Source organism: Contarinia nasturtii, unplaced genomic scaffold, assembly GCF_009176525.2.
Source record: "Contarinia nasturtii isolate CC-2019 unplaced genomic scaffold, AAFC_CNas_1.1 Cnas_scaffold_187, whole genome shotgun sequence".
Lineage (NCBI taxonomy): Eukaryota > Metazoa > Arthropoda > Insecta > Diptera > Cecidomyiidae > Contarinia > Contarinia nasturtii.
In genome coordinates this window covers 2,952,468-2,974,153 of record NW_022197544.1, presented here as the reverse complement: position 1 = coordinate 2,974,153, position 21,686 = coordinate 2,952,468, and the positions used below count along the sequence as shown (strand labels likewise).

The 21,686-nt window shown below is 32.9% G+C and overlaps 8 protein-coding genes across 12 annotated transcripts in view; 4 read left to right on the top strand and 4 right to left on the bottom strand.

The window, feature by feature from the left end:
• Nucleotides 1–100: 100 nt before the first annotated feature.
• Nucleotides 101–3,095, top strand: LOC116352654 (trafficking protein particle complex subunit 3-like). Of its 2 annotated transcripts, XM_031785395.1 has the most exons (3): nucleotides 103–307; nucleotides 2,265–2,675; nucleotides 2,763–3,095. In XM_031785395.1, the coding sequence occupies exons 1-3, from the start codon at nucleotides 269–271 to the stop codon at nucleotides 2,847–2,849; spliced, it is 537 nt and encodes a 178-aa protein (XP_031641255.1). In that variant the 5' UTR covers nucleotides 103–268; the 3' UTR covers nucleotides 2,850–3,095. The 2 variants fall into 2 exon arrangements, with proteins under 2 accessions (XP_031641254.1, XP_031641255.1); XM_031785394.1 differs by lacking the exons at nucleotides 2,265–2,675; nucleotides 2,763–3,095 and adding an exon at nucleotides 710–2,151 and having other exon boundaries at nucleotides 101–307.
• Nucleotides 3,096–3,918: 823 nt separating this feature from the next.
• LOC116352650 (cyclin-T-like) lies at nucleotides 3,919–11,596 on the bottom strand. Of its 2 annotated transcripts, XM_031785388.1 has the most exons (10): nucleotides 10,863–11,594; nucleotides 9,808–9,925; nucleotides 9,512–9,722; nucleotides 9,275–9,411; nucleotides 9,033–9,206; nucleotides 8,878–8,971; nucleotides 8,361–8,814; nucleotides 6,274–8,206; nucleotides 4,677–4,772; nucleotides 3,919–4,611 (listed from the first exon to the last, which is right to left on the bottom strand). In XM_031785388.1, exons 1-10 carry the CDS (start codon nucleotides 11,036–11,038, stop codon nucleotides 4,267–4,269), a joined length of 3,738 nt encoding a protein of 1,245 aa, XP_031641248.1. In that variant the 5' UTR covers nucleotides 11,039–11,594; the 3' UTR covers nucleotides 3,919–4,266. The 2 variants fall into 2 exon arrangements, with proteins under 2 accessions (XP_031641248.1, XP_031641249.1); XM_031785389.1 differs by lacking the exons at nucleotides 3,919–4,611; nucleotides 4,677–4,772 and adding an exon at nucleotides 4,858–5,465 and having other exon boundaries at nucleotides 10,863–11,596.
• A 476-nt stretch (nucleotides 11,597–12,072) lies between these two features.
• LOC116352651 (KAT8 regulatory NSL complex subunit 2) lies at nucleotides 12,073–14,406 on the top strand. 3 transcript variants are annotated; one of them, XM_031785392.1, is made up of 5 exons: nucleotides 12,073–12,419; nucleotides 12,508–13,092; nucleotides 13,162–13,330; nucleotides 13,395–13,695; nucleotides 13,774–14,406. In XM_031785392.1, the coding sequence occupies exons 2-5, from the start codon at nucleotides 12,534–12,536 to the stop codon at nucleotides 14,320–14,322; spliced, it is 1,578 nt and encodes a 525-aa protein (XP_031641252.1). In that variant the 5' UTR covers nucleotides 12,073–12,419; nucleotides 12,508–12,533; the 3' UTR covers nucleotides 14,323–14,406. The 3 variants fall into 3 exon arrangements, with proteins under 3 accessions (XP_031641252.1, XP_031641251.1, XP_031641250.1); XM_031785391.1 differs by having other exon boundaries at nucleotides 12,074–12,442; XM_031785390.1 differs by having other exon boundaries at nucleotides 12,074–13,092.
• Nucleotides 14,407–14,608: 202 nt separating this feature from the next.
• Nucleotides 14,609–15,958, bottom strand: LOC116352652 (DAZ-associated protein 2). Its single transcript, XM_031785393.1, has 5 exons — nucleotides 15,707–15,958; nucleotides 15,478–15,584; nucleotides 15,015–15,260; nucleotides 14,814–14,927; nucleotides 14,609–14,752 (listed from the first exon to the last, which is right to left on the bottom strand). The coding sequence occupies exons 1-5, from the start codon at nucleotides 15,726–15,728 to the stop codon at nucleotides 14,684–14,686; spliced, it is 558 nt and encodes a 185-aa protein (XP_031641253.1). The 5' UTR covers nucleotides 15,729–15,958; the 3' UTR covers nucleotides 14,609–14,683.
• Nucleotides 15,959–16,447: 489 nt separating this feature from the next.
• On the top strand, nucleotides 16,448–17,916 carry LOC116352434 (eukaryotic translation initiation factor 3 subunit I). Its single transcript, XM_031785031.1, has 3 exons — nucleotides 16,448–16,575; nucleotides 16,714–16,940; nucleotides 17,091–17,916. The coding sequence occupies exons 1-3, from the start codon at nucleotides 16,573–16,575 to the stop codon at nucleotides 17,839–17,841; spliced, it is 981 nt and encodes a 326-aa protein (XP_031640891.1). The 5' UTR covers nucleotides 16,448–16,572; the 3' UTR covers nucleotides 17,842–17,916.
• LOC116352435 (peroxisome biogenesis factor 2) lies at nucleotides 17,907–19,180 on the bottom strand. Its single transcript, XM_031785032.1, has 4 exons — nucleotides 19,051–19,180; nucleotides 18,900–18,977; nucleotides 18,391–18,822; nucleotides 17,907–18,300 (listed from the first exon to the last, which is right to left on the bottom strand). Exons 1-4 carry the CDS (start codon nucleotides 19,081–19,083, stop codon nucleotides 18,010–18,012), a joined length of 834 nt encoding a protein of 277 aa, XP_031640892.1. The 5' UTR covers nucleotides 19,084–19,180; the 3' UTR covers nucleotides 17,907–18,009.
• Nucleotides 19,181–19,276: 96 nt separating this feature from the next.
• LOC116352436 (chromatin modification-related protein MEAF6) lies at nucleotides 19,277–20,491 on the top strand. The gene is made up of 4 exons (XM_031785033.1): nucleotides 19,277–19,603; nucleotides 19,682–19,932; nucleotides 20,069–20,196; nucleotides 20,259–20,491. Exons 1-4 carry the CDS (start codon nucleotides 19,457–19,459, stop codon nucleotides 20,387–20,389), a joined length of 657 nt encoding a protein of 218 aa, XP_031640893.1. The 5' UTR covers nucleotides 19,277–19,456; the 3' UTR covers nucleotides 20,390–20,491.
• Nucleotides 20,492–20,614: 123 nt separating this feature from the next.
• The window catches only part of LOC116352572 (dentin sialophosphoprotein), a 4,683-nt gene continuing 3,611 nt past the window's right edge, over nucleotides 20,615–21,686 (bottom strand). Inside the window, exons 6-7 of the mRNA XM_031785281.1 lie at nucleotides 21,426–21,675; nucleotides 20,615–21,081 (exon numbers count right to left, since the gene is read on the bottom strand). Coding sequence (XP_031641141.1) covers nucleotides 21,004–21,081; nucleotides 21,426–21,675 — 328 coding nt within the window. The 3' untranslated portion in view covers nucleotides 20,615–21,003. The remainder of the gene's footprint in view (nucleotides 21,082–21,425; nucleotides 21,676–21,686) is intronic.

Sequence of the window (21,686 nt, the reverse complement as noted above, 5' to 3'; positions counted from 1 at the left end):
TTGTCAAAAAAAATATTATTGGAAGTGAGTGAAGTTGATCCATTCCATTGGAATTCGTAATTTTTTTGGAAAGTGTGGCTATATGGTTGCATTTTGATGACATACGCCATAGTATGTATGTAGTTCGATTAAACGCCATTGTTTGATTCCGATTCAGGTATGAAGCAAAGGCTAACATTGTAAACTAACTCATATTATTATTATTTAGCTCTGTTAAAGGACTAGAGATTTATTTATTTATACATATATCCAAGTAAATTCGAGAATAATGTCAAGACAAACTAGCCGATTGGATTCAAAGAAAGTCGTAAGTAATATTTATATTTGTTATTAGTACATATGTGAGCCGACTGATATATTAATACAAGCGTTGCCTTATTAATACATTTAACTTCATCTAAAAAGAACGTTGCGCATAAAAATGATAAGATGAACATAGAATTGCCTGAATTGTGTAAGCTTTTCAAATAGAATAATAATACTTATAAAAAATCTCAAATTGTATAAATACCGCAATTATCGGGCTGAATATTATTTATTTAGTTTTTGTTAGTTAGGAAACCAAAATTGTCTGAAAAAGGACGTTTTCAAATTTATGCATTTGATATGATTTCATATGCAAAAGACAATTTTTGTATTGATTTCAAAATGAAAACATGTACTTCGGTTGTTAATGCAGTCTACAGCATTTCCCTTCATTTTTTTATAGAATGCTCGATGCCCTGCAATTATTAAATGCTACTGATTCAGCATAAGATCTACATTCGTACTACGGCTAACGAAAAAAAATCGAGACTAAGAGCAAAAGGTGCTGGGTGCCAATGTGAAACTTGCGATTGAAATATACATTTGCACATTTTATTGTATTCCCAAAGTTTTACTGTGAACAATATACGTGAAACGTGAATACGTTGTTTTTTTTTTAAATCAAAGTTATCAAATGTACGCCCGTCGATTCATTTTATTTAAACGAAAACGCGTTGAAGACGGTTAAAAGAAAAACGGACACACAATTAAAAATTGGATCAACAAGTGGATACATTTTAATAAAGAAAATGGATCATCAAACGGGTACTGCACATAATGAGCAGCAGCATACAGTGAGTGGAACGAATGGACAACAAATTCAAGTGGTTTCGATGAATTCGATGCCAATTTCAAATACTGGCCAACCAATTTTGGTGCAATCAGTTCCCCAACAATCGTTGCAGACAATCGTACAGCAAGCAGCACAAGCACAGCCCATGGCACAAATACTGCAGTTACCCGATGGTCAGACATTCCTCTATCAACCGATGCAAACGATGGGCGATTCATTACCGGCTCAGCCACAAATTATAAACATCAATGGAAATTTGATACAAATACCAGGTGCAACTCCAACATCGGCAGCAACACAACCAATAAATGGTCAGCAAGGGCCAATGATGATGTTGGCCACAGCGGCTACTACGAATTCAACACCGAATAATACTGGTGGAATAGCCACCATTCTACCAACGAATACTGGCGCAGCCAATGTGTTGAGCAACACAAATATGGCCACGACAAATGATACAGTATTCTTAAACAGTAATGCTACGACAACGGCCAATTCAAATTCAAACACAACAGCTGACGATGTCAATATTGATGCTGAAGAAGAACCATTGTATGTAAATGCCAAACAGTACAAACGAATATTGAAACGTAGACAGGCTCGTGCCAAACTTGAGAGTCGCATTCCAAAGGAGAGACCAAAATATTTGCACGAATCGAGGCATCGACATGCTATGAATCGTGTGCGTGGCGAAGGTGGTCGCTTTCATTCACACTGTGGACCTGAATCAAATCAACTTCAAATTCCACATCAAACCATTCAATCAAATCCAATCGCACCACGCCAAATCCAATCACAACCATCAAATCAATCATCTCATCCTCAGCCAATTATGAGCAATGCGTCTATTCAATTTATCAAATCGGAGAGATAGTATCAATATTTTCACTAAAAAAATATTTAAACTAAATTGATCCAAAACTATTTTAAGAATTTTAAGCTATGTGTGCTCTTTTTAAAACGTGTTAAAAGACAGCTTTTAGTTGAAATAAATTTGTAAACAGTAAAGCAAATTAATAATCAGCATCGAGTCGAATAAATATTTTTTGAGTAATAAAATCGTTAATTGTTTAAATTTAATTTCGGATGAATAATTTTTGATTTCAATCACTTTTTATTGATCAGTTGAAACTTATTTTGAAAATTTTGTTGTATTTTTTTTTAGAATTCGGAACTATTAACGCTTACGTATGGTGCATTGGTAACGCAAATAATTCGTGATTTTGAAAATATCGATGATGTAAATAAGCAACTGGAACGAATTGGCTACAATATGGGCATACGATTGATCGAAGACTTTTTATCACGAACCGCATCAACAAGATGTTTAGATATGCGCGAAACTGCTGATAAAATTCAACAAGCATTTAGAATGTATTTGAATGTTCAGCCAACAATATCGAATTGGGCGGCTTCGGCCGATGAATTTTCACTCATATTCGATACGAATCCGTTAACAGAATTTGTTGAATTACCTGCTGACATGAGTACGCTACGATTCAGTGGAGTACTATGTGGATGCATTCGTGGAGCTCTCGAAATGGTTCAGCTTGAAGTACACTGCTGGTTTGCTCAGGTAATTTTTTTTTAGTAAAATCTTTTTGATAATTTATAGTAAATTACCATGAAATTTATGCAACTTTGAATTTGAACGTAAAAACAGGACCAACTAAAGGGTGATGGAACAACGGAGATTCGAGTCAAATTCATCCGACGTTTGGAAGATGCGATTCCAGCAGGAGAGGACTAATAAAATATAAAATTAGAATCTATTCAAATAAAACATTATAAAATTGTTCATTCAATAGATCTATCTATTCATTCAAATTAGAAATGAATTAAACGCAAAGCAAACAAAAACATTCCGTTACAGTTGTTTTAAGGCTTTTTATTTTTGAATACAATTTGAAATAACCTGCTCTCATGACATCTGAATATCTGTCGCTATCGTATGTGAGGATATTTTTTAAAAATAAAAGTAAACTTACCACGCCAATTTCTCTACTTTCATATTTAATTATTTTATTGACAGTGGACTTAGCATACTCGTTCCTGGTTACATATTGAGCACACACACACACACAAACAGCGTATGCTCAACTGTAAGTTGAAAATAATAATGAGAAAATGAATCAAGGCCAGTAGAGACTCACAGTTCTATGCAAATACTTGGCATACATATGCAAACCAACATAGTATCAGCATTCTATGTCAGTCAAATATGAAATTTGATGTCTTTGATTTATTTATTATAATGAGAATATTGATTGCAAGTATTTTCATCAAATAATGAATCTCCGATGGCCAGTGAGCAAATGTGACCACATAATGGATGCCTCAAAAATCGTAGCTTGATTTAAAAAGTGAATATTACATAGGTTTTGGTTGGTTTCATTTTTATGCTTGTTTAAGTAAAACTAAAAAACAAATCATCAAGTTTGTTGTTTATTTCGAGTGTTTGTATTTTTTTTTAATACTCAATTAAAACTAGTGATCAATTTTTTTTAACAAAAATTTTCATATGTTTTTCTTCCAACATTTTCATTTTGCTAGCATGTATTTTTCTGTTCTAGCTTTATTTATCATATTCTAACTATACAGAGAGAATATACACAAATATATGTGTGAATTTGAACTCTCTTTCTAACTTTCACTTACAATTTATTTACATATTTATATTTTGCTTGCATGATTGTTTTTTGCTCACATTTTTTAAATATATATTTATATAAAAAAAAACTTAATTAGATCAACAAAAAAATTCGTTCGCTCTTTCGATATTTTTCCGCTTTCATTTGAAAAAAAAACGCTTCTACTTGTTTATTGCTTTTTTATTTTTATTTTTTTTTTTTACTTCAAAAAATGTGTCTACTAGGGTTTGTTTGGTGATGACGTGAAGACAACTTTCAAAGGCAAAATTACAAAATACATTTTTTTTATCATAACAAAACCACCCAATAGCTGAATAGTTCAAGTTTTTTGCTTTAACAATTGCAATTAAATAAAATCGGTGCAAATCGCTAAAGCAAACACAAGATTCATTTTACTGTTCAACAAATAAAAACCGCATGGTATCGTATGGTATGTTTTGTTTGTTTGGATGTTCTAATGCCGGCATTTTGTTTCAGTTATTTTGCTTTTGCTTGATTTTTTCTTTTTTTTTCGTCTTATTTTTCTCTGTATTTGATCGGTTGATTCCGAACGTTTTGTTGATTTGAATTCTGTTTGTACGAGTAGTGTTGTTGTGGATTTGTAAACATTTGTTGAGGCATCTGAGCATGGTTTGCTTGCTGCTGATATTGCGGTAATGCGTTTTGCCCAAAACCTTGATTAGCTAGAAAACTGTCGAATTGACTGTTATAAGACTGTTGCTGTGGCTGTTTTGCCATCGGAGCTTGATACATTTGAGCATTATCATAGGCTGAGGACTGATTAAGATGGAAAAGTGATTGCGTATGCGATTGTGGCTGCTGCTGTTGCGCTTGTATCTGTAGCTGGGATTGATATTGTTGCTATAATGAACACGAAAAATATCAATTAAAGGACTGAAGGAATAGGACGATTTAATATATAATACCTGTTGTTGTTGTTGTTGTTGCTGTTGTTGTTGTTGTTGCATAAACATTTGTTGTTGCTGTTGTTGCGTCATTTGTTCATTATATTGTGAGTAGATCTGAAACATTGAACGTGTCGTTAAAACATTTCTTTTGCTCGTGTGATTGTTTTAGTTTTGTCTGAGTGAGAAACAAACGCCATTATGTTAAAATCCGGAATGATTATAATGTCACAGTGTAGGTATAAGTTTTTGTTTTTAATTGGTTTGATTACTTATGTGCATGTGTGTGTCTAATTGTATATGAAACCGCAAAAAAATATCGGGCAAACGAAATGATTATAATCATATGGGAGCGAGTTGATTGTAGAGTGTTAAATCACGATGCAAAGTGTATATTTTGTGTGTTAGATTTACGATCACAACTTCAAATGTAAATTGGATACCAAATTGAAAATCGAAAGTGCAATTTTGTTCACATATCTTTTGTTTTTGTCCATTTTTAACATTCAATAAATTCGAACAAATGGATTTTATCTATACAGATCGATTCATGGATTAATAAATATACTCATGTTTGTTTTGGTCAGTTCATTCGCTTCTTTATATATAATTACAATTTGATTTTATACGGAATTTATGATTTTGTATGAGCTCAAGCAAATATTATTTTTGTTTTAATTTTTTTGTTTTTTTTTTTTTTTTTCTTTTGCAAAAATGTTCTCAAAATTCTTTCGAAGTGTTCAATAAGTTGGACTTTCTTGTTCGTTTTAATTAACAAATTGGTTTTTATCACATTTTAACCCAAATAGCCTGAAACAGAAAACAGTTTTATGTATAAAATAATTTATTTTGAGTTAAATTTTTTGATTATTGCTTGATTCACTCTATTTTTAAAATGCGATCACACATTTTCCAAACAGAATGAAACATAATAAATCAAGAAAAAATCGAACGGATTATAAAAAAGCAACTGTTTACGAACTTACACACTGTTTTAGAAACAAAACCATTTAATTAAAACAAACATAAAAATTCATAATTTATAAACAAAACAATTTCAAATACATGCGGATTTCTCTTCTAAGCACAGTTATTAGTTGAGGAAGATTTTTTTGTTGCAAACGTTGAATGTTGTTCTTGTGCTTTTGTGAATGACCGATTTTTTTGTTATTTGTATCGGCCTTTAATTTACATTTCGAGAAGGCTTCTCGGAGAAGCTTTGTCAATTTTTTTCTAAATGATAATCACTAAAACTGAATATACGCAGTGTTCTTTTGTTCGTTGAAGCAAAAAATAATAACAATAAATAAATCCTTTAAATTGTTTGTGCAAACATATTAAAACATAATTGAATTTATATATCATCGAATATATATCAATGAACAGTGGGATTGAGAAGGATCGATGTAGCCGTTATTTGATGTTCTATAGGAACGTACACACATACAATAATCGAAAGGTACAAATATAGTTGTTGGGATATAGTATTTACATAAATAATGGGATTTTTTTGCAGATGGATGTGAAACAAATTGAATAAAAAAAAAATAAGCAGTGTTTTGGTGTTTCATGAAAATGTCTAAGTATGTTATGGGTCAGAGAAAAATGAGTTAAATACCTTTGTAGAATTGGATAGGTTGCCGCCAGAATTACGCATCGATTTATCTCTGTCACGATTTCGATCCTTTTTTTTACTAGTACCGCCGCTGTTGCCACTCTGTGGATGGCCCATTTCATTCAAATGCATTTGTTGGCTATTGTAAATGTTTGTCACTCCGCTATTGCAATTTTCAACAACATGCTTTGGTATTTTTATTTTCAATGAGGTAGGTGTTTGTGTTGATGCCAACGGTGCATTTTGAGCTCTTGTATCATTGCTGCCACTGCTATCTATATCGGGTTTTATTCGATCACGAGCAATTTTCAATTTGATTTCTTGTAATGCACTTGGTTGTTGTTCGTTGTGAATGCTTTGTGTATCGTACACAGAGTGGCCACTCGACGTTTCAGTATGAGATAAATTCAATTTTAAACGAATCGGTGATTTGGGACTTGATTCATGACTTTCTGGTTGTGATTTGTCTCGCTTTTCCTTGTGTCTCTTTTCTTTGTGTTTTTTTCGCTCTTCTCGATTTTTCGACTTTTCTTTGTCTTTGTTTTTATGCTTTTCTTTCTTTTTCTTTTTCTCAGACTTGATTCGCTGATCGGCGTCATTATTAATTTGTAGCTGCGGTGGCAATGTTTGGGCACCATATACATTCTGGGTATTACTTTGTTCTTGCTGAAGTTGAGACATTTTTTGTTGTTCAATAAATTGCTGTTCTTTCATATTTGGAGCGATGTCATTCAATGGCATATATGGCATTTGTAATGAAGACGATTGCTGTTGTGGTACTTGCTGTTGTTGTTGTTGTTGTCGCGATATTGTTGTAGTCACCGGTGGTCCTTGCATGCGTTTTGCATCTATGCGATATTGTGAATGCTGACCCAAAAATTGATTTGCACCTTGTGATCGATCCATATCTTCGGTTTTTACTGAATGCTGTTGTTCCATTGCGTCCATCATTTGCATTTGATGCTGTGGCATATTATAAGCAGACGGTATAATATTCGGTTCCTTTTTAATTGTGGATGACATTGTCGCCGAAGATGAATGTTTCTTTTGCGACGTATCCAATGACGGTAAATATTTATTTCCGGGTTCACTAAGACTCTCTTTTAGTAGGGAGCTAACTAAATCTGGAGTTATCGATACAGTATTAGCAGTTGCCTTGGGCAGTTCTCCAATCTTGCCGTATTTATCCGAAATTGGCGAATCCATTGATTTTGACTCAATGCCATTCAAACAACTAAATGACTTTGCTTTCGTCACATCAGATACATTTTGAATTGGTGATAATTGCTCTAATTTTCGTATTTTCATTTCTCGTTGTTGATATTCAGAATTGTCTAGTCTATCCGATCCCATTTCAGCATTGAATGAGCGTTTAACGGCTTTGCTATCTAGAAGGTTTTGAGGTAGATTGGCATCATACTGCATTCCCGTTGATAATAAAGTTGGTTCTCGTTTCACATTTGTTAATTTATCCGGTTGCATGCCTGATCGGTGTGATTGTTGTTGTTGTTCTATTTGTTTTTCCTTCTTTATCATGTCGTTTGATAACGGTGCACGCTTTTCATACTCCTTCTTTGGGCTACACAAAATGGGCATCGTACTCATTGTTTCCGAACCATTGGCGCCATGGTCTATACCAGATGTCATACTACTACCATTGTTGCTTGGCATTGAACTCGACTTTTCATTCCATTCGGGACTAAATATTGACGGTGCTTTGCCCGTTGTCATTTGTTGTTTTGGCGGTGATGTGCTCAGCAAATCCATTGTATCCAGGCTACGTATATTGTTAATATCATCAATCAGTCCATAGGAAGACATATCTATTAAAGTCGGTTGTGGTTTTTGTTGTGAATTTTGGACGGATAACCTTTGTTGTTCTTGATTGATTGTATTATTATTGCTGCTATTGCTGTGACTTCCGTTGTTGTTATTACTATTTGAAAATAATCAATTGATTTTGTCAAATGGTTATGTGAATTATATTTTTTTAAATAATTTAAACAAATGTTACGTAGTTTTTTTTCTAAATGAAAATTTGGTTTTGATTGGTTCATAAATTCAAGTATAAAAAAAAGTTGTACACATACCTAGAGCCACTGAAATGCTGTTGCTGTGTCACATTTGACTTGGATAGAGTATGTTTCGTGGATTGACTCTTATCTGGATGTGCTTTGTGTTCCTTGGTCAAATGCCTTTGGTCAGTTTTTGACGATGACGATGAACCACTTGAAGTATGCCGCATTTGCTGATGCTGTTGTTGCTGCGATTGTGGGCGCAATGGTGGCATATTTGTCATACTATTCGAACTGCTGCTACTTCGGGATGGAATCGGACCATTTGAGTTACTGCTTGATGATCGTTGTGGAGCACCAGCAGATGTGAATGGTCGATCAATTCGATCAGGTGGTACACTTCGATCACCCCTTTCATTCCTATGTTGCCGACTTGAACTTGATCCAGACGCTGTGCTCATCGATGATGACATTGATGAAGACGAGTGTTGAAGTATTTTTTGGTGAGATGAGGATGACTTATGGTCACCTAAAATATTCAACATTTTTCTTCAACATGTTTTTAATATGATGAAGAAAAAGAAAACCTTACCGGATGAATGCATTGAATGTTTGACCTGATGATGGCTCGAAGATCTATGATGACTAGATGATCGATGCTGTGATCCTGAACTATGCACATCACCCTATAATAAAGTGTTGGTGATTTAGCTGGGTTACGTTTATGGTACGTTTATATATACTTACAGATCTGGCACTCGTCGTTAAATCTTTCATCGTTGAACTCAATTTATTTTTTAGTCTTGCGGGACTTTTTTCATAAATGGCTATAAATTCATCAGTTAATTGTTCTAGCAGTTCCATTGTAACATTTTTATCAACATAATAAAACCAATCCTTCCCCTCTGTTGATTGTGGAATCTGTGATATGAATAGATAATAAAATGAGATAAATATTATTTAAAAAAGAAATTCTTTTGACAAATTACCTCCCAACGAGACCATTTGCAGGCGAGATATATGCAGAAGCATGCAACTACCGTTGGTCTGTACTGTAAACACATTGTTGTCAAATGTAAACTATTTGATGCCAGGAAATAAGAGGTTTGAGCTAAATCTTTACACGCTGCAGAGGAAACAACAAACAAAAAATATTTATTTCATCAATAAATGTGAAATAATGCATTACTTTGAGCACAACAACAAAAAAGGCGGTAACTAAATACCTTTAACTAGATGGCATGTTTTCACAACATGGGTGTGTGGATGATCAACGGCCACGTCGAAACCCAATGTTTGCAACAATATATTTTCATTAAAAACTAAGTCTTGTGCTTGCTCAGCATAGGATTCCTTGGTTTGGTTGTCAGCTGCTCCTGGTATGCATGCTTGTGACACATGTATTACAGACTCCAACTTTCGTGGTTGCTCTTCCACCTTGTTTTATTTTCAGTTAAAGCATTTTTATTTCAAATTAAACATTTTGCACGTTTTTGTATTTTTATACAACAATTCGTGTTACCTTTGCAGCTAGAAACAAACTAGCCATTGCAATTCCATTTTGATGAAATTGTGTAAACGAATGAAATGCATAGAACCTATGCATATAAACTATAGCCGTATTTATACATAACTGATTGCTGAAAATGTTAGAAATGGAATGAGAGAAAGATAAAATGAGTGACATTCATTTTGATCAAACGCATAAATTTATTAAATAAAATTATACCGAGATCATTTGGTTTGTTTAAATAAAAAGAAAAAAAAAATTAAATATTGAATATGGCATTTGTTTTGAAAACATGCACACGCAATGACTTTTGAATGAAATCTCTGCTCGTATCTGCTATATATACGTAAAATTACATGTTTTCCCATTACGTTGTACTGAACGCCTCTCTCCCTCTACAGTCGTCAACGAAAACATATTAAACATTCAACCTTCATTCGACTACGAAGTTCTGTGAGTATTTGTGAAATACCCACGTACAAAATAAATATGGCGGCAAAACTTATTTTGTGTGTATATATGTGTAACAAATTTGATCGCTTCGAAATGTGTGCGAAAAATGTGACTACAATATTACGATACTTTTTTTTCTTCTTTCATCATTTCCAATCTCTGGAAACTTTTTAACGAGACAAAACATGATTATCTATTCGACAGAAACAAGTCTATGCCATTTTGGTTACACGACATTATTAATATTAAAGTGACAGGGATTCATTTTCGGAACGAAAATACTTTTTAAATTAAAAAATCGAGCAAGTAATTTCGTTTCATCAATCGATTGAAACGATTTAAGCGAGAATATACTTTTATATGCTTTTTATTTCAGTTTTGCGAATGAATAATGCGTACGCCTTATTTTATTTAATAGTCACTTTTCCTTTCTCTTTCATTTCTTAAAGCGCAAATGAGTAATGAGCAATGTGTCATTATTGATGGGGAATAAAATCGTAAAATACTTTATCAAATTATATTCAAAGTCATTCATGTGAAATGCTTTTAAAATGCTATAAATTTGAGCTAAAGGCAAACAAATGCATTGAAATAGAAATGAAAAAAACAATTACACTCGAAGCCGTTGTCCCATTTCTTGAATCAAGTAAGCGGCTTGTTGTCTGAGATCTATTTCCTTTTCGGCGTCGATGCCTTGACTTCGACTTGGTGAATTTTGTAATTGTTCTACTGTGAAATACCATCTTGATTCTTTGCTATTATCACTGCTGCTGCTACTACCACTAGCCATTTACAAATAACAACAACAACAAAAAAAAAATAAAAAAGTTCTCGTCGAACAGGAAAATAATCTAAGACCGAGATTATTTTTCTCTTTTGCCTGTTGTTAGAACTTAGTTGTTGATTGTTCGATCGCTGCAAATTTTGCTCTTATGCCAGGCAAACATTTATTTTGTTAATTCGTTTATTCTTTTTTATTAAATTTCTTTTTGCACGATTGCTTTACTCGTTTCTTCAATGTTACGTGTTTATTATATATATTTTTTTCTCAATTTTTTTCGATGGTCAAACTTCCAAAGCACACATACACAACACCACACTTCCAATTTGCATTTACTTTGAATATATGCGATGAAATTGCTGTCGAGTTTTTCTTCAAAAGTCTTTTCGCACGATTACGTGGAATTGTCGTCGAAGTTTTGAAAACTGTTTTGGCTTGTTTTTCAAATTATTTATATGTTTTTATAAATAATTTTTAACTTTTGAAGTAAACAAAAACACTGGCATAGAAAATCGGAGCTAAAGCAATGCGATGCGATTTTCCCAATGTGTTTGTGTGTGCTGCCAACTTCATGTTGTTGTACTGTTAAATAATGCCAGTGTATGGAAGTGCGCGCGTGTCTTTCATCGTATACGTAATAATGCAAATACGAAATAAAATCAATCGTACATTTCTATTTTGAATTAAAAATATTTATTTTTTATTTTATTTTATAAATTATTTTTATTTGATTAAAGACTAAACGAAATAGCACGATGCAATTATAAAATAATTTCAAATCAAACATTATTTCAACATATGATGAAACTCATTATTTATATTGTCGTTTCGATTACGAAATACTCATTTCGTTCGACGAATGAAGAATGGTGAAAACTTATATTTCCCTGTAGAGACGCTACCAACGCTTAGTAAACACACATTTTGATAGTACCATATTAGTACCATATTTGGCCTCTTTCTACCTCCTTTTCTCTTTCTAACCATTTAATATGTTCGCTTACGCAGTATTTTGTTTCCAATACAATATTAAACTCCGCATCAATTGTTTCACAAAGTGATGGATAATTTCATCAGTTTGTAATTTGAGCTCTGCATTGCTATTATTCGAATTCGAATCTTGATTGCTAATTTAACATAGAAACATTAATTTCCAAAATACTATTGTTTACAATTTAAAAGTAAAACAATTTTGTGAACAGTGGCTTTGAAATAAATTTTAAAAACGTGCTCAGCGAAACTGTTTTTATCATTGAATGGCCGCTCATATTAATGTTGACGTAATAGTGTTCAATCGATGTATTCAAGCAATGTATTACAGAAGTACAAATGCATGACATTTTAACGAAGTTGTTGTCGATTAGAACAAACACCGTATTTCATTCATTCAGTCAGTGAATTGAATTTTTTTTTGTTAGTATAATTATTTTTAGTTTTGTGATACGACGATAAGAAAAATATAATTTCTTTATTCGAAGAGTAACGAGAAAATTTGAATGGAAACATGTCAACCCAACCAACGATTGTGACAAAAAATTTGAACCGAAATGGTGGTTTGAAAATTCGTACGCCGCCAAAAATTACGGCACAACAAGAAAAGGATCTCCGAGATCAGTTGCACGCTGAAATTGCAAATAAAACAAAAGCCTGTTCAAACATTGCGTATGAATGTTCATTGCCGCGAATTGATGGATACGAATACTGCATACGGCACATTCTTCAAGATCCAACCGCTCCATATTTAATGTGTACATTTTTGTTGACCAATGGTAAACGATGTTTGCAACCAGCCCCAAAATATGATCCAAAAAAAGATGTTTTAACCAGCTACTGTTTTGAACACAGTAGACTAGCGCAGCTTACCAAAACACGAACCAGCATCGGAAAATTTAAAGCAGTCGATACAAATGATACAATTCTAAATGAATTGACGCATCATTTGAACCTAAGTAAAACCAAAAATCTTATTAACAATGTGAATTCAAGTAATATTACCGTTCGTAGTCCATATGATGGAAACGATGTCGATCAACGTGACGAAAAACCAGTTATTGACCCATTTAGTGAGTATATTATTGTCCAATCGTGCAATTCAATTCGAACATTTTCGATTTATTCTTGACTTTTTTTAGTTGATGTAAATGCAGCCTCTATAAATACAAGCGGACGAAAAATCTTAGACTACGCTTCAGATAGTTCATCTGATTTGGAATTACCAACATTGAACAATACATGGCGTGGTCAAGATTTGGATAATTCTGATAATGAAAGCGTTGACTCCCAAAATGAAGATTTTTTAAAGTGAGTTGAATGTTTTATAACATAGATTGGTATCTGGTTTATTTCATTCAATTTTAATTTTCAGGCATGCCGAAGTTTATACAACAGAATTAGTTACCAAAATAACAACAGAAAAATTAATGCGTTTACGAGCATTGTACATCGATCAATTGTATCGACTAAAACATTTACTGCGCGAGAAGCGCCGAAACTATTTGCATACACTTCGAACGGAGCGAGAAACCTTGTGTAGTATTCACGAACAAACAAAAGATACGATCTCAGAACGTAAAATTTATGAAAAACTGAAGGCTTTGAATAAATATCAAAGGCGAAATGGTGTGGAAGCTATTCTACATAAGAAGTTTCTTGAAAAGAGACAAAAAGTAAGCTTAATCTCATCACACATTTATTGAAAACTATATTAAATTTCTTTCTTCGATTTGATGGGGGGTTTTTTTCAGAGCCGCGATGGTGTTTTAGTACCTTCAAAACCATCGTTTCACATGCGTTGTGTTTTTACTGAGGGCGGTGTTAAATGTGGTGACCGAATAATTCCATCAAGTAAATATTGTCGAAAACATATTCTAGAAGACAAAAAACAAGTGCTTTTTCGAGCATGTAACATTGAAAAAGCTGGTGTGATTTGTAAAGAGCCAATGCCTGGTATTTTTGAAGATACAACGTGCACGTTACATATTCAACTGCCACCACAACGAAACTATTCACAGAAGAAGTACGAATCAGATTCGGATGAAGAAACAATATCGGAATTCAATTCAACTAATATAAAAAAGGAGGATACCAATGAAACAGAAAAATCACAGATGGACTCTTCTCAAGTGGTGTCAGCGATTGAATTCAAAATCGAAGCAAAAGAGGAACCAAAAGAAAATTCCATACCAAATGACGCCGATAAAAATGTCACCATTTGCCATGATACAAGCGAACATAAACCAGCCGATATTGAAATTAAAACCGAAATAACTGACGTTCAACCAATGGAACATTAAATTAATTTTTCATTTTGTATTCCTATTTAGTGGTCATAAGAATCAAAACATTAAAGATTCGATTGTTTTTTGATTAAAAAAGAAGCTAAAATGAGTTTTTTGTCAATTGAAATTTTTATTAATCGATTAAATATACAGATTTTTTTTCTTCGTCTAATTCTATGTTTTTCAACATTCGATTTTGTTTTTTATTTTCTTTTTCGTTAATTTATTTCTTTTTATTTATGGTGACGTTCGCACAAAATCATCTCGCTCATCTAAAAAAACTCGAAATTAATGCTATTCATTCATTATTAAATTAATATTTTTTTTTTTATTATATTTTTGGTGTATTGAAGTGGCGATGACATATTGACTATAACTACCAAAAGGTATAGCCGCCCCCTTTGCCTCCTGTAAAGAAATTGTTTTTCTTCTTCTCTACAATGACCTGATAAAAATGTTTGATTAGTTAAGATTTAATCAATTTCGTTCAAAATAATAGATATTACCGGTTGACCTTGCATGGCAGCAACTTGTGCTGCATTTGGTAGATATCCAGGTGCAGGTGGTGGAATTACCGGAGCTTTCCCATTGAACCGTGCACCAGCATCAAATATTGCGGTCTAACAATGTTCAAACAAATAAAAAAAAAAAATGGTTTTTGATTGTATTTTGTTTATAATGAAATGTTTAGCTAGAATTGTTCATACTTGCGGAGCCATTGTATATCCTGGCGGAGCAGCAGCCACATTATGAAACATGTGAGGTGGACGCATTCCAGTAGTATCATTAGTCTGATGTGCTGTAATCGGTGCCGCTACTGGAATAATCGAGTACGATTGGGGTGTGCTTGAGTACGGCGGAGGTGGCATCATGAAATGCTGAGGCGCAACTGGATGTGGAGAATAAGTTTGTGGTGATGCTGCATAGTATAATGGCTGTTGCATTGAAGGAATCTAAATATCAAAATTTTGAAGCAACACATGATTTAAGAAATATTTTTTTCAAAATTTCTATTGAAATTAAATTCAATCAAACCTTAACAAAAATTTATTGATTTTATTATATGTAACAAGTTTGTGTGTGTATTTTATTTTATATCACAATAAATTGTTTCTATATTGTATCAATTTTCGTGGGCATTATTAATTCATTCAAATTTCTAGAATTTACCTGATAAAACTGGGGTGGTTGACCAGCGTGTGGATGATGTTGCGGTGCTGTGGGTAAGTGCAACGGATTCATCATGTTATAGTTGACTGATTGTTGATTTGGGTAAACTAAAATTTTATTTTGAATAACGTTATTCGTACGTAAGTCGATTTAAAATGAAAATTTTGAGAATAATCTAAGATTTCTCTCGCTTCAACAAAAATTTAAGATATTTTTTTCAATTATGTACCATTTTTTTGTTGTTTATCCATGAGATCTTTATATCACTTTAAGTAAAATAAATTCAGAAAAAATGGAAACGAGCACCAATTGGAAAATTTAAATGCAATCGTATTATAACAAAATTATTGCAACGAGAATCAGGCAAATGATTGCTTTTCTTGGTAAAAGATGAAACAAAAAAAATCAATTTTATTTGGTTTTAAAATTGTTCGGAATGTTTTTTCTCTCTGCTGTTTAATGTTTTTTTGTTCCACTACGATTGATTTTGAACATGTATATATACGTATGTATGTATGTATGTATGTGTGTACGTAATTACTCATAATGGACCCAAATTTTTCTTTTTTCCATGTATAATACTTTAGTGACATCCATTTTAAAAACCAATTCAATGAAACAAAGGAATTATTTCGAATGTCAATGAAATTCTTTATGGCAAAACGCATACAACTTCATTTGATTTCATTTTCACAAATCGGTTTTTTTATTTTATTTATTTTTTGTCTTAAATAAAATCGGACATTGAAATTTTAATATGATTATTTAAACGTGTTATTCTTTATTTAATTCAAAAGAAATGGTTAAAAAATTATGCTTCGTAAGTGTTTTTTGTTTTACTCCATCTATGAGCAATGTACCATAGCTCTGTACGAAATTTCGTATTTTTCCTCAATATATATTCTGTTAGCATTATACCTATCTCCCTCCTTCATCATTGTTTGCTAGGCATTTGAGATCTCTCACCCATTCATTTTTCCAAAGTAATTGACAGTATTGAATGGTTGGTCTTTTTTACACACACCAATCATTTTGTGTAAAACGTGTAAGCTAAATTTGAGTTTAATTTAAAACGCCAGGACAAATATTGAAAATATGGCAAGTATTTCCTTCAATTGGAATTTTGTGATGATATTTTCATTAATTTTAATCAAATTTTTTATTAAATTTGAGAAAAAAAAATGTGCACTGTGAACAACTGATAAATAATATGCACTTAACCTATGATTTTTACAGAAACCAATCGTTCTTCATGGACATGATCGTGCTCTCACGCAAATAAAATACAATCGCGAAGGTGATTTGATTTTCTCATCGAGCAAAGATCAAAAGCCAAATGTGTGGTTTTCGGTTAACGGTGAACGTTTGGGCACATTCAATGGACACATCGGCGCTGTTTGGTGCATTGATGTTGACTGGACATCAACCAAAGTGATAACCGGTTCCGGTGACATGTCCGCAAAGTGAGTAACCAATTCCAAAAAAATCCACCCAGTTTACAAATATAAGTATATCATGATGTTTAAATGGATTTGCTAGCTAACTTTTTACTAAAGATTTCATTGCCCGGATATAAATACAATATAAAAAGAAATTGTGCTTTTCTATCACAGATTATGGGATTGTGAAACTGGAAAGGATTTGGCTACAATTAAATGCAATTCATCAGTCCGTACTTCAAACTTCAGCTACGCTGGTACCCAGGCCGCTTACAGTACTGACAGTTCGAATAAACAAGTGTCGAATTTAGTGATCATTGATGTACGTTGCATTGACGCCTCAACATCGACTGCAGAGCCAATATTACGCATCCCATTCCCACAATCAAAAATTACAGCAGCTCTATGGGCAAATTTGGACCAAAACATCATAACCGGTCATGAAAATGGAACAATTTCATTGTATGACTTACGTATGGCCAAGGAATTGAACTCAGTTCGTGATCATACAGCTAACATCAACGATATGCAATTATCTAAGGACGGAACAATGTTTGTTACGGCATCGAAAGATACATCATCAAAATTGTTTGACAGTGACAACTTGGTATGCTTAAAGACATACAAAACCGAGCGTCCAGTCAATTCAGCCGCTATTAGTCCAATTTACGATCATGTTATATTGGGTGGTGGACAAGATGCGATGGAAGTAACTACCACGTCAACTCGATCCGGCAAATTCGATTCCAGATTCTTCCATTTAATCTATGAAGAAGAATTCGCTCGAGTTAAGGGACATTTCGGTCCAATTAACAGTTTGGCCATACATCCAGATGGTAGAAGCTATGCAACCGGCGGTGAAGATGGTTATATTCGAGTGCAGTCATTTGATAGTTCCTATCATGAGCAACAAATTTTCGATTGAAATCATTTGATTTTTGTTACTTATCACCTCTCTCTTTGAAATGGAATAAAATGAAATATCGAAAATAAATGAAAAACAAATATTATTATTATTCGTAACAAGCAAAAGCCTTGATTCCCGTTCATTTAATTTTCTTATCTTATAATATTCTATATCTATCTATCACATTTATAGTGGTTCAAAAAAATCCTTTTTTTGCTGGCATATTGGGCATTCAAAATTCGAATCAACCAAGAGATTTCCCTTTAAGCAATAATAACAAAATACATGTGTGCAACCCATGTGATATGGTAAAGTCGGACGTTCATTACAGTATGCGCATTTGGTATTGACATTTAGACATGGTTTTTTATCATTGCGAGTATCGATTGAACTTTCTCTAAACTTCTGTAATAAATTCCTGCACCTCCGTCGGACGTAATGAAAGTTGATTAGCGGCAATGTGAAACCCAATAATTCCTATGAAGAAAAAAAAAAACAAGTTAAATTTAACGATAAATAATTCGGTGCATTGCAAGTTTTTTCATAGTACACTGTGATAAAGCGTACCATAAAACCACCCCAAATCAATTCGCGAGTCATATGACTATATCCGATTTCGCGACGTCGATTACCAAACATTGAAATATTATCCAGACCCAATATATAATCAACTAGCGATGGACATTTTCCCCCATGTAGAAATCGAAAAAAATTTAACATCGTACACAATGCTATGACATTTTCACAGTAAGTCACACATTTTTGAAGTGTCTGCCGGTGAATCCAACGGAACGTAATATTATCTCGGACATATTTGAGAAAAACATTTAAAAAGAAATGCTTATAAATATTGGCGTTGTTCATAAGCTGATTTTTATCGTATGATATAAACAATAGACGTTGACCAAATGTTGCCGAATGCAAACGAACTGAATAATTCCAAATTGCTGCTCGCAAAAGTAAATCAACTTCAGGACTCAGTTTATTCATAAAACCTGGCTGAAAATGTAAAAATATTAACATTCGTCAGTTAAAAATAGTGAACAAAAATAAATATGGGTTTTTAAAAAAAGTACCCATATCATTTGGACACCATCAATTAGCTGATTGCGAATTATTCGAATGATGTCTCGATCTAACTGCAAAGCATCAAGCTAAAAAAAAAAACATTTAAAATTTGTCAATGCACAAAAGATAACTATATTTTTCGGAATTGAAAAATCATACTTGATTTACTCGCGGCACGAATTCCGTCTTCATTTTTTAATTATCAAGTGCGTGAATTATTTTTAAATATTAATTTATGTTTTGTCATTAATTCAAAGATTGACAAAGAATGACAGAATCTTTGACCCGATACAATTGATATTTAATGTACTTATGTGATGGCAGAGGGCGCCTAAAGTTACGACATATATTTTTGCTAACTGAACGAATCCGCTTGGCATTTCATTGGACATTTTGACAGGAGTAAAGTCATTTGTTGTTAAACAGTGTGCATTCGAAATCTCTCCATCAATTTGAAAAAAAGCATTTAATTTTGCGACAATTCTGACAAAACTAACAAAAGAGCCAATTTTAAATGAAATAAAATCTATTGGTAGCATAAAAGACGTAAACATAAATTTTAAATATGAGTTCACCAATATACAAGCACACCAATGAAAATTCATCGATGAAGCAACGCAAGGCGAAGTCAACGAATGTCACCAAGTCGTCGACAAATCTTGATACACGAACGGAGTTGGCAGATTTGGTAAAACGAAAGGCCGAAATTGCTGTTAGTAATAGATCCATTTGCCGTTTTATTTAATTTGAATTTTCTTTGACCGAAAATAATGTTTTCAATGATTTTTAGGAAACATTGGCCAATTTAGAACGACAGATCTATGCATTTGAGGGGTCATATTTAGAAGACACACAATTATATGGTAACATTATACGTGGTTGGGATCGATATTTGACATCAAATAAAGGGACTAATTCAAAGGCTGACAAACGGAATCGAAAATTTAAAGAAGCTGAACGACTATTTTCTAAATCATCAATCACTTCAATGGCAGCTGTCAGTGAGCTGGTCGATCAGAATGATACAAAGCCAGATGGAAGGTATTTTTTCATCATTCCATAATTCCTATTTATTTTTTTATGATTATTTTTCCATTAATTCACAACTCATACGATTGAGTGCTACATAAGTGTGCAGATTTGATAAATGTTTATTCTTTCATCTCGTGATTCTCAGGTCAGATCGCAATAGTGAATCAGAAGTAACCAACGAAGATTCTAGTGACAATACGATAATTGGTACGATTTCGGGTAATAATACATCCATACATCAAAAATCGGCTGGCAAAAATCTGGACTCAGTTGGTAAGATACTTTGAAGTTTATCCAAATTACTAGAATCAATCAGTTATTATTTCTATCTCCAGATCGACCGAATACGCCACATTCAAAACACTCTGATTCAAAAGATGCGTCAACACCGAGCAGCAGTGCAAAGCAGAAAGCCAGTTCTGCTAAGAAAACTGGCAACGCAACAAAGAAAATTAGACATCGTTGAATTTAAAACAACATTTTAAAAAAAATCCTCATTTACTTTATTCGCCAAAACTCACCTTTCAATACCCTGCTCATCGTAGCTTACATTTTTAAGTCATTTTTTTTGCTTCAGATATTTAATAAAGATAATGAAACAAAAAAAAACAAATACATAGAGTTCATGATGATGTAAAAAAATTGTTTTTTTCCTGGCATATTAGATGTTTTATTCAACGAAAAATTACTTTTACATTACAAATTTTGCATGAAAGAAGAAGGCTTAAACTGAAATGAAAGATTGATCATTTGAGAAAATAACAAAACGCGTATCAGTGGCTCAACAACGCTATTTTATCGTTATGAGAAATGCCAGAGTTAAGAGTCATTAACGATAAATCGCGCTTAAAAACCAACCAAGTAAATACACACTGAGAAATCTATTTTCTGAAATTTTGATAATTTTTTTTTGTAAACAAAAATATTTCATAAATATTACATGGATTTTGCAATGAAATATTCATCGAACAAAGTTAGAAATAATTTTGTACATAGATAAATTTCTCAGCGCATGGCAAGCGCTGGTATTCGAATAAATAAATTGGGAAATAGGGGCTGGAGAATTGTTTACATTTAAATCTATGATTCAACAGTCTCATCTGTTCGTTCCTCTTCTGTTGCTTCTGTGGTCTTAGTCTTTTCTGCTGTACCATTTTCCTGCAAAAAGAAAAACAAGTAAAATCTTTACATGTTGCTTCATTGTTTCATCAATTTATATGTTTGAAATCCAAAGTTTCCTCTTTCAAATGAAATTGCCCTTTTCTCTAAAAACATCGACCTCACTTCCAAATACTGATCCCATTAAACTCGAAAATTTATATAAATTATTATACAGGGTTAGTCATAAATGTGGTTTCATTGGGAGTGAACGGTTTGAATTTGTTAATTTTTTGTGGGTCATATGTTTGCATACAGTCATGTATTAAACTTTGAAAATTTACTTAATCTTTGAAGATTGAATCCAAACAATAGAAACTATTAATGTCATTTTTTGACCAAACCTCTGATTCTGAATCACTGCTCTCACTTTCTGACTGAGATTCGGTATCCATATCATCTGTAATTTCGTTATCTGCAGCATTCGGCTTTTTTGTTTCACTTTTCGTTGAATTCACTTCCCCATGTTCACTATTGCTATTGTCGGATTCACTTTCGATATCGCCAGATTTAATTTTGTCATCGGGTTTATTTTCATTGTTTGTTGAGTCTTCAGTTGTTGTTAGTTTTTCAGGTTTGTCCGCATCATTCGATGTAGTTTCTTT